The following is an 11,066-nucleotide window of genomic DNA, read 5'->3' as shown; positions in this document are numbered from 1 at the left end:
CTCTCTGCACCCCGGCAGAGCAGGTGAAGCTGCCGAAGCTGCCGGGCCAGGTGCCCGCTGCTGGAGCACAGCGGGCCTTTGTGCTAGGCGGGCACCGCCCCCTGGCCGGCCCCTCCCCACTCACCGAACAGCCCTTACCTGCCCGCCTGCCACCTGTCTGCCAACAGCTCCGTCTGCTCCTCCTTCAGCGTGGTTTGCGTCCAAGGCTGCTTCCCGACGGCGTGGTGCGGGAGATCCGGGGCAGGGACGTGACTTCGAGGGTGCCTTCTCCCCGCCTAGCAGGGGCTGATCATTAACCCAGAGGCAGCATAAAGAGCAAGGGGCCTGGGCTGGAGGAACGCATCGCCACCGCTGCCGCCGCCGCCATGGACAGTACCACCTGGAGCCCCATGACCAACGCCACTGCCGCACCCCTCGCGCCCCACGAGCGCATCCGCAATGCGGCCGACATCTCTGTCATCGTCATCTACTTTGTGGTGGTGATGGCTGTCGGGCTGTGGGTATGTGAGGGCCCTGAGACATGGGCTAAGGGGACAAGGGCCACCAGGAGGGACAAGGGCCATCAGGAGGGACAAGGGGGGCGCACAGAGGAGCGATGGCACCGGTGAGCTGTGAGGAGGGGACGATGGGCTTAAGGGTCTGTGGAGCGGGTTGAAAATAACTTGGAAGCGTTTGAGAGGGGTTCAGGGGGGCACAGTGTGAGGTGAGGTGTCAAGCAAGTATGAGCAGAAAGAAGAGGGTTGCCCATGGGAGCTGGCGAGGAAGATCCAAGGAGGATACCCCTGGCCTGTGAGCAGAGAAGGAGGTGGAGAGAAATTGGAGAGGCTGGGGGCCAGTGTGAGGGACAGCTTGGGGCTGCAGGGAAGATATTTTGGCTTGGGAGATAAACCCCAAGGAGTCTAGGACTATTCTGCCTCTTCTTAGTCATACAGTTTTGATTGGAAAAGAAACAATTCAGAGCAGGAAGGACACAAACCTCTGCCAACTGCAGGGGCTGGGGGCAGCCCGTAATGGGGGCTGCTGTAGGGGTCCTCCTGGGAAAGGCTGACCTGCCGGTGGAGGGGCTGGAATGAGTGAGAATTGGAAAAGTTGGGTGGAAGAGGAATAGGAGGAAGACCGGAGGGTGGCCTGGTGCTGGGGAGAGGGAAGTGTCTGTGGCTCCCCTTGGGGACTGGGGACACACCAAACCAGAGAAACTTGTTCTTAGCAGCCTTGGAAATTGGAACTTAGAAATTTCACTATGACAGACTCTGGCACACCCAGCAACTAGAAAATGAGATGTTTTAAATGTGCACATATTCCAGGGGCACTTGGGTGGCTCAGGCAGTTGAGCCACCGTTTCTTGGTTTTGGCTAAGGTCATGTTTCGTGGGTCATGGGATTGAGCCCCTCTTTGGACTCCAGGCTCCGGGCTCTACAATCCAGGAGTCTGCCTGAGAATTCACTCCATCTGCCCCTCCTCCCACTCCTGCATGCACTTGAGCTCTCTCTCATAAATAAATTTTTTAAAAAGATTTTATTTATTTGTCAGAGAGAGAGAGAAAGAGAGAGAGAAAACTAATGGGGGGGGGAGGGGCAGGCAGAGGGAGAAGCAGGCTCCCCACTGAGGAGGCAGCCAGATGTGGGACTTGATCCCAGGATCCCAGGATCATGACCTGAGCGAAGGACAGACTCTTAACCGACTGAGCCACCCAGGCATCCTTGAATAAATAAATCATAAAAAAATATATAAATGAGCACATATTCCAGACACTCTCAATGGCTTTGGTTGGGGTGTTGGGCCAGGAGGCTGCGAGGGCAGCAGGTGGTTGAACTCTTGATTTAGAGGGGAGGAGGGTGGACATTAGCCCTTCCATGGCCACAGAGTTTTGTTTCTTTTTTTTTTAGGGATAAAAGGAAGTTTTTTTTTTTTTTTTGGTTTGTTTGTTTTTTAAGTAATTATAGAAACCAGATGTGAGTAAAAACCTCTCCTAGTGTTCCAAGGGGTCAGTGTGACTGACTGTTCCCCAATAGTCTCACCTTCCCAGAAGTGTCCAACTAGGAGCCAGGATTCTCAAGTTATTTTTTTTTTAATTTTATTTTTTCAGTGTTTCAAGATTCATTGTTTATGCACCACACCCAGTGCTCCATACAATACATACCCTCTTTAATACCCACCACCACGCTCACCTATCTCAAGTTTACTACTGGCTTTGACATGGTTCTAGCTCTACGACCCTGGGAAACCCACCTCAACCTCAGTTTACTCAGGTGTAAATAGGTACAATTTTACCTATTCTTATGATTCCCCAAGGTTGTTTTAAAGATCTGCAGAGATGAACCTGAAAATTCTCTATGGAGAAGTCTTTTAAATACTATTAATCAGGGCACCTGGGTAGCTCAGTTGGTTGAGCAACTGCCTTCAGCTTGGGTCATGGTCCCAGGGTCCTGGGATAGAGTCCCACATGGGGAATCCTTGCTCAGTGGGGAGTCTGCTTCTCCCTCTTCCTCTGCCCCACCTCTGCTTGTGCTCTCTCTCTCTCAAATAAATAAAATCTTAAAAGAATACTATTAATCATTTGCCTTCCATGATATGAAGCAAGCCCTGAATTGTTTTTGTCCTTTTAAGTAAAATGGGCAAAAACCATCAACTGGGTAGTGCATCTTTACAGGAAGCCTCAAGAAAAGGAGGGCAGGAATGCTAATCCCCATTTAGAAGAAGAAAACTGAAGACCCATGTGGTTGTGGTTTGCTGCACAAACTGCAAGGTTGCAGTTACATGGAATTGTTCCTGGAACTCAGGGCTTTTGACTCTTGGTTTTCCACAGTACCAGGGGCTTTGCCACCTTGCCTGCCTTCCTCCTCACCCCTCCCCACCTTATAAGTGCTGTAGTGAAGATGTGAATCCATCATTTGCTAGCTGTGCCATACTGCCTGTTTCCCAGACAATCACTGATAATCTCTCTTTCCCTAACCAATCTTATTTTAGCCTCTGCCAATCCTGCTGATTATGGTGTTTACACTTTTCAAATATCTGTGAATCAGTATCACTTGTCCTGTTAAATGCTACTTAATGAGTCTGCTGATATTTGTCTACATTTAATCTTCCCCAGTAGTCAGTGTTTCTGGGCCCCGATCATTTAACGTGCTGGATTTCTTCCAGTTTACATTCCTCTTTTTTTCTACTGGATTATCAAAAGTGCCTTGGTTTAGGGATAGGCACCTTGACTCCTGCATGATCTCTGGGCTGCCCAGATAGAGCAATCCTGGCCTGTTGTGTTTCCTCATCTTAGAAAAGACACTCACAGCTAAAGTCCCTGTCACCATCCTCATCTCTTCCAACATTATTTTGTTCTGTTTTACCCTCTTCCAGGGCTGCCTCATCCAACTATACAATACAGTATTATAAACTATGGTCACCATGATGTAAGTTAGATCTCCAGAATTTATTCACATTATGATTTTACCTTTAACCTTTTAAAAAAAATTTATTTATTTATTTTTAGAGAGAGAGAGAGAGAGAGAGAGAGAGGGAGCACAAGCATGAGTGCACGGAGTGGGGAGGGGCAGAAGGAGAGGGAGAGAGAGAATCTTGAGCAGACTCCCCACTGAGTGTGGAGCCTGACTTGGGGCTCCATCTCACCACCCTGAAATTATGACCTGAGCCAAAACCAAGAGTTGGTGGCTTAACTGATAGAGTCACTCAGGTACCCTTACCTTTTACCTATTGATCAACATCTCTCCGTTTCCTCCACCCCCAGCCCCTGACGATGAATATGTATTTCAAAATATCACATTGTATCCCTTAAAAACAAATAATTTTTATCAATATACATTAATAAAGCTGGAAAAATTGTAATATGGTAACACAGAGTAAAAAAAAAATGTAGGGGCTATGAATGAGGCATGGAGGAAGTTCTCTAGATGTTTACAGAAGAGAGATTATTTTTGTTTGGGAAGGGGAGGAGGCCATAGGAGAGGAGGAAGTTTCTGTGGAGGAGTGTCAGGTAAAGTTTTATGGGGGAAGGTCACATTTGAGGGACCTTGAGGGATGGCTCTGCAGGGTCTGGGCTTGTGGAGAGGAGGGGACGAACATTCTAGAGAAGAGAAGTCCTGGTTTAGAAACACCTCTCCTTGTCTTTTATCCATCCCCAACATCTTTCCTGAATTATCCAGTTCCCCACTCTAGTCTCTACTCTCACATTCTTCTTCTAAGCTCTTCATTTCCGAGACCAGCTTGGAAATGTTGTGTCTGGGCCCCAAGTCCACTTTTTGTGTCCTTCCGATACCACGTGGGGCTTATCCATATGCTTTGACTTCAGAGTGACTTTCAGAATGGCCTTTCCCTGGCAAACTTCCATAGCCTGAGTCCTTGGGACATGTTTGTTGAGCCCCTAGCTACCTTCTTTGCTCCTTGGGTCTGTTAGCCCCTTTGTTATTAGAGAAACCACTAGGGAAACCCTAAGAGTATGTCCTCTGGGAGGGAGGACCCTGCCAGGAATCCAGAAATATCTGAGCATGATCTCGCTGACACTGCCTGGCACACAGGGGTGCTTACCAATCTATTTTGGTTGTTGGATGTATGAATGACCCTGCTTCTAAAGGACTGAGTCCAGTCCATCTTTTGAGTCTGAGCATTCAGCAACATACAATCTGTAGTAGACATGTTTGCTGAATAGATGGCGAGTTTTCAGTGTTTGAAATGTCACCATCTGAGGTTAATTCCTTTGGACCAGTGATGCTCTTCGGCCTCAGGGGTCATGTGTGAAAATGCAAAGACCTTTAAAAAGGCTAAGTTATTATCAGCCATTAACATTTTCAGGAAGATTAGCAAGTGACCAGCTAAGGGAATGCCACAGACATAGATAGTGGGAGGGCTGTACTGGCTAATGGAATTCAAGTAAATAAATTAAAACAAAGAAAGAGGGAGGAGGAAGGAGCCCACGGACAGAGACACCATCCCAGTTTTGAGCTGGAAGACTGGGCCTGGGCCTGAGCTGCACCAGGAATAAGCTGACGGTTGAGAAGGAACATTCCAAGGGTGCTGGTGGTCATTTATTGAAGATGCATGACATTCTTCTCCTTATAAACCTTCAGTGGCTTCCACACTGCCTATGGAATAAAGGCTATGTTTTTTAGCCCGGCATTTGAGGGTCTGTGATCTGCTCTCACTTCTCACCCCTCTCCTCATTCATATGCCTCAGCCAGGTTCACCAGGTAATACTGTTTACTCTTCCCTTCCTCCCCACACTGCTGCTGTTGTATCTCTGGGTTATTGCTCATGCTGTTCCCACCATCTAAAATGTTCTTTCCTTCTTTTCTCTAATAAATCCCATTCTATCTTCAAGACTTGTTGAAGTGCTGTTCCTTCTGTGAAGGTTTCCTGACACCCCAGTCAGAAGGAATCCCCTCCTTCCTCTGCATTTATAATAATCATCATTCTACAGTACTCACAATATGTTGTAAAGTAATGTTTCCAGCAAGCTCCTACTGACATCATGGAGAGGAAAGTTTTGAATTGAGTTTGAATGTTCCATCTTTAGTGTATTTAGTACAAGCACCAAGCATTCCTATAGCATTTTTCTTTTTCTTTTTGTTTTGATAACATTATAGATATATACTTCACATACTGTATAGTGCTTTTAAAAAGAATGATATTTCATTAGGCACCTTGAGTATGCTTGTAAAAAATGCACAAAAAGTTACATTTCCCCTTTTTTAACAAATAGGTCCGGGTTGGGTGATTTGCTTGGAGCTGTACTGTGAACTCATTTCAGAGCTAGCACAAGGGCAAGCTGTTTAAACCTTTTGAGCTCCAGTCTTCTTGTCTGTCAAATCTAGATCCCTGCTTCCTTCATCTAAGTATAGAAGAGCTCCAAGGGAGTAAGGAATGTGGAAGTATTTCAGCACATGAAGTGGATTAAAGAAAGTGCAAGTATATGTGGATGGAGAGGTGTGTCATTTTGGCTGGCAAAGTCGCTCTGTTCTAGTTTACTATTAAATTTTTGACCTTTCCTCCTCAGGCTATGTTTTCCACTAATCGTGGGACTGTTGGAGGCTTCTTCCTGGCAGGACGAAGTATGGTGTGGTGGCCGGTAAGTTTTCTCTGAAAAACCACCTGCTTAACTACAATATTATTCATAGGAGGCCCTTTTCTTCTTGGTTTTGGGAGGCACTGATTCTTCCTTCCTGCCTTAAGTCTCTGAAAATGGGTCTTCTGATCACCAGGTCTCCTGGGTACCCTTATTCTCTTATGGTAAGGGTAAATAAATAATGCTTGGAATCTTTCACGGTTTACATGAGGAAGAGACTGCACAAGGTGGACAGTGTGGAGAAGCAAAAAGAGCACACAGACTGAGATGATCTGGGGTACATCTGAGCTTCCACTTTTGTATGTATAAAAACAGGATGGTAAAAGTTGCCTTCTAGGAGTGTTATGAGAAATGGATACTTTTTGTGGGGTGGAAACTCAATAAATAGCTCTTTCACTACAGTAACCTTTTTGTTACTTTATGTCTCATGATAGAGACACTTTATTTGTCCCAAGTTGGGAGCCTAATGCAATGCCTGATACACAAGGGAACCTCAAGAAGCACTCATAGAACAGATGGAGGAGGAGCCCCCTACTGTTCTTACAGTTTTCTTCATCTCTTTGAGGATTTTGTGTTTTGTATATTTGAGAGGTATTTTTCTTGATACTTGTACATGGGCAGAACTATCTCAGTCAAAGGACATGTACATGCATGGAAGAGAAGCTGGGAAGCCCCTTCCATCCTATCAGCACAGAGCTCTGGCTGGCTTATCAGTTCAGTCCAATGACTATCTCAACTCAGAGTTCTCACCAAAATGACTGGTTGACCCGATTGGCCAAGTTGTGCAGTTTCTTGGACATAAGATACAAGCAAAACTAGCTGGTGAAAGAGGTGGGTAATGAAGCATAGAAACAATTAGAAGAAAGTGAGTGTGAGTTGGCTGGAGGAAGAGAAGAAATTAAAAATTGTCACAGTCATATGCAGAGCATGAGAAGAGTTGCAAGGAAATCACACCACACCCTGCAGTTGGCCTTTGATCAGCTGTTTTGGGATGGACTTTAATAACTGAAATCTTCACAGTTGCTTGGATTATCCCTGAAGTCATTTCTGTCTTATCCCTAAGGTGGCCAAGAATACTGGGCAGATGCTGATTTATATCATGGGTCCCTCGTGGTGCTCTCTCCTCACATATTTTATCTCCTCAAGCTTTGTACTTTGGTGCTTTCCTAAAAGTTGGTGTTGAATAGGCAGCTCTGATCACAAAGTTCAAGACAAGTCTAGGGTAGTCCCTCTAGAACTGCGCTGTCCAGTATGGTAGCCACTAATCTCATGGGCTACTTAAGTTGAAATTAAAATTAAATAAAATTAAAAATTTCTTTACTCAGTCATACTCGCCATATTCCAAGTGCTTAATAGCTACATGTGTAAACCTGGTGATTCACAGACCTGTACCCCTGGGGCTAATAATACATTATATGTTAATAAAGAAATAAAAAATTAAAAAAAATATTAAGTTTAATAGAGAAAAAAATAGCTACATGTGGGTAGTGTCTGCCATATTAGACAGTACAGATCTAGAATGTTTCTATCATCATAGAAATTTCTATTGGACAGGGTGTTGTACAGATTTCAGGGCCAAGGCTGGATGAAATCTTAGTGGACTTGAGATTTGCTGAATTAGAGAGCTGGATAGGAAGTTCACTTTTAGTTATTTTGAAAGCAGTGCACCCCCACCCCTTCTAATGCATCAGTAAACCTGCCAAGTACTCAGCTGCCCTCAGTTTGCATCCAGAATTCCTTAATCTCCCCTCCCCACACTGTGACAAGAAACTCTCATATCTCTTTATATAAAATTTCTAGGGCTGATTTATTGGGGGTAAGACATCAACTTCTAATCTCTGGGTCATGGAGAAGCCAATGAGAGTGTGTGTGTGGGGCTAAGAATGGGACAGAACCATCCTTAGGAAATTTGCATTTTGGGCTTGGTCTGGCAACACATCACATCTTAACTAGCAATGATGTTTTTCTTCCTGATAGCACCTGGGAGTGGGTCTGGGCTCAGATTTGGTTGGTGAGAGGAATTAGCCCTTCCCAAAGCATGTAGGTTCAATGATTCATGTGGGCTTTCCCGTAAGTGTTGCTTTCCTTACTCATGTTTCATTGTTAGATTATTCTAACTAACAGAGAAACATGGCATCATTATTCTTTTGTACAGAAGTCACTACTTCCTTGATGGGACTGAAATTCAACTTCTTCTTCCAATAATGGTTTCCATCTAAGGCTTTGTGAGATTACATAAGTGGTTTGCAAACTTGCCCATGTATCAGAATTATCTGGGTGTGCTTACCAAAGGTACAGATTTCTAGGCCTTGCTCCAGACCTATTAAAAAAAAAAAAAACCAAAACCAAAAAACCAACCAAGCAAGCAAAAAAACCTTGGACGAGAGGCCTAAGAATTTGAATTTAAAAAAAGCTTCCAGATGCTTTTTATTATCAGGCAGGTTTGATAATTACTGGTTTGGGTAGACTCTTATCTATCTGGTCAGATATACTGAAAACATCATCTGCTAGGGATGCTGGAGAGAGGAATTCTTGAATGGAGGATCAATGACTTCTAAGTCCTTCTCAATTTTGAGAATGATTTAATTCTAAAAAATTAAATCATTCAAAATTAGAACATGTATGGCCTTTGAAGTCATCATATCTGATCTGCCACATTTACTAATTGTGTGCTTTGGCTAAGTCACTGACCTTCCCTGAGCTTCAATTTCTACCTCTAAAACGTAGGAGAATAGTGCCTACCAAATTTGGAGTGTTTTCGTCAGGATTAAATGAGATAATCCGTGTAATCCATTCCTCATTTGGCAAGTACTCAGTAAATGAGACTATTAAGAAATGGAAGGAAGGTTAGGAGTGTTAGGGCAACCTTCCCCTTGGCATTTGTTTGGGGGCATAGCACTTAGTAATGCCCAATAAATGAAAACTATCATTTATGTGAAGCTAGTGCTGCTGCTTCACTTAAATTTAACTTTCAGATTGACCATGTCAGTAAATGAGCATGATTTACATTTATATTTATTTATACTACTATAATCATCAATCCCAGCTACACACTGACCACATTCTGACATCTTTGAGATTGGCTTGTTGTGTTATAATCCATCAGTGACATGCCATTGCTTGGCAATGCTTTTTCTTTCTTGGTGCTACATGGTATGTCTCACAGTAGTTGGTGTCTTAGATTCAATTAAGTATGGTTATATTCTAAAATAGTGTGTTTGCAAATATGTTCACTGCAGAAATATCTCAAAGGCTGCCCTCTTCCTCTTTCCCAGCAAACTGACTTTTATTTATTTTATATAAGGGGAATCTGCAAAGATTTTGTTTGAGAACAAGGTTCTGCTAATTTATAAAATTTTAAAACTGTTAATTTATAAGAAAAATAAGCATGATAATTTTTATTCTAAAATTTTAAATGGTTTTAAATTATATTGCAATACATGCTTGAAAGGAGGAGTTAAAAGAGAAGATGTGAATCTAAGGACTTTCCCTCTAAAACTGAAAAAGAATTGAAACTATATTAAACCTATACATCTATATTTCTCTTCATGTTAAAATACAAAGTCAATTCAATCCTGTCAGGCTTGGAAGTTAATACTTGTAATATAAATTCTCAAAAGTGCAAGCCCAAGGAGAACATTACAGAGATAACAGGCTTCCAGGAGCTCACATCTCTGTCAGAAACCTACTGGGACACTTTGTCCCCTCCATCTGCCTTTAGCCATGTTGCTTTGTGCTGTAGCAGGAGTGAACAACCAGAGAAGTTTTGGGAAAAGAGTTCTTAGGTGATTTGAGGAAGGGAGGACCTGGGATTAATGCAGCAGAGGCCAGGAGGACTTGGGTACTCACCCACAAAAAAAGTAGGAGGAAATCGTACCTTGCGAAGTCTGAAAAGAGGTTGAAGAAAGAGGTCCACTGGGGACATTCTTAGGGGCTTAGGAGGCTGAAGGAGAAGTTATGACCTGTAACCAGTGAATATTTAGGAACTCTGGAAAAAGACCCTATTCCTAAAAAGTTAATAAGCCTGAGAGAGAGAAATCATTTGTGCCTTGCCTTAAGAAAAGAAGGGCCATCCGTACCCCAATGTTTATAGCAGCAATGGCCACGGTCGCCAAACTGTGGAAAGAACCACGATGCCTTCAACAGACGAATGGATAAGGAAGATATGGTCCATATACATTATGGAATATTATGCCTCCATCAGAAAGGATGAATACCCAACTTTTGTATTAACATGGACGGGACTGGAAGAGATTATGCTGAGTGAAATAAGTCAAGCAGAGACAGTCAATTATCATAGGGTTTCACTTATTTGTGGAGCATAACAAATAACATGGAGGACATGGGGAGATGGAGAGGAGAAAGGAGTTGAGGGAAATTGGAAAGGGAGGTGAACCATAAGAGACTATGGACTCTGAAAAACAACCTGAGGGTTTTTAAGGGGCGGGGGTTGAGAGGTTGGGGGATCCAGGTGGTGGGTATTGTAGAGGGCACGGACTGCATGGAGCACTGGATGTGGTGCAAAAACAATGAATTCTGTTACGCTGAAAAGAAAAAAAAAAAGAATAGAAGTGAGGGGCAATTGAAGAGGAAGAGCAAGCACTCCAAGGCTGGGTTACAAGAGGAGACAGCTTACACAGTGGGCCAGGCAGGGAGGCCTCCAGAAGCCTGAGTCACACTTGAGCAAGCCGAGCCAACTGAGTAATATGAAACCATGAAGCTATACCTTTTGTAACTTTAGGCTGGTTGATAGCTCCGGATTCCCTTCTGCGGTTGGCAGCTCTTAACAAACAGTTGCGTGTATGCTATGTTGTAATGATTATTTGGGGATCTGGGAAATGGGGAAGCAGGAATGTGAGCATTGAAGGGGAAATTCCCTACTCCTTGTCTAGTGGTAGCAGAAATTAATCAGAGAGACTGGGCCTCAGATACACCGCCCAGTGGAGAATCCTCATTTTGGAGGAGGATTTGATTATACTCACCTGAGTCAGCTCCA

The 11,066-nt window shown here is 43.8% G+C and overlaps 1 protein-coding gene across 1 annotated transcript in view; it reads left to right on the top strand.

The window, feature by feature from the left end:
* Positions 1–359: 359 nt before the first annotated feature.
* LOC111160048 (solute carrier family 5 member 1) overlaps positions 360–11,066 on the top strand; it is a 68,983-nt gene continuing 58,276 nt past the window's right edge. The window contains exons 1-2 of the mRNA XM_022522847.1: positions 360–500; positions 6,002–6,073. Coding sequence (XP_022378555.1) covers positions 366–500; positions 6,002–6,073 — 207 coding nt within the window. The 5' untranslated portion in view covers positions 360–365. The remainder of the gene's footprint in view (positions 501–6,001; positions 6,074–11,066) is intronic.

This window comes from Enhydra lutris, unplaced genomic scaffold, assembly GCF_002288905.1.
Source record: "Enhydra lutris kenyoni isolate GAN:26980312 unplaced genomic scaffold, ASM228890v2 scaffoldscaffold73, whole genome shotgun sequence".
Classification (NCBI taxonomy): domain Eukaryota; kingdom Metazoa; phylum Chordata; class Mammalia; order Carnivora; family Mustelidae; genus Enhydra; species Enhydra lutris.
The sequence above is the reverse complement of the archived record's forward strand: the minus strand, read 5'-3'. Positions and strand labels throughout refer to the sequence as shown.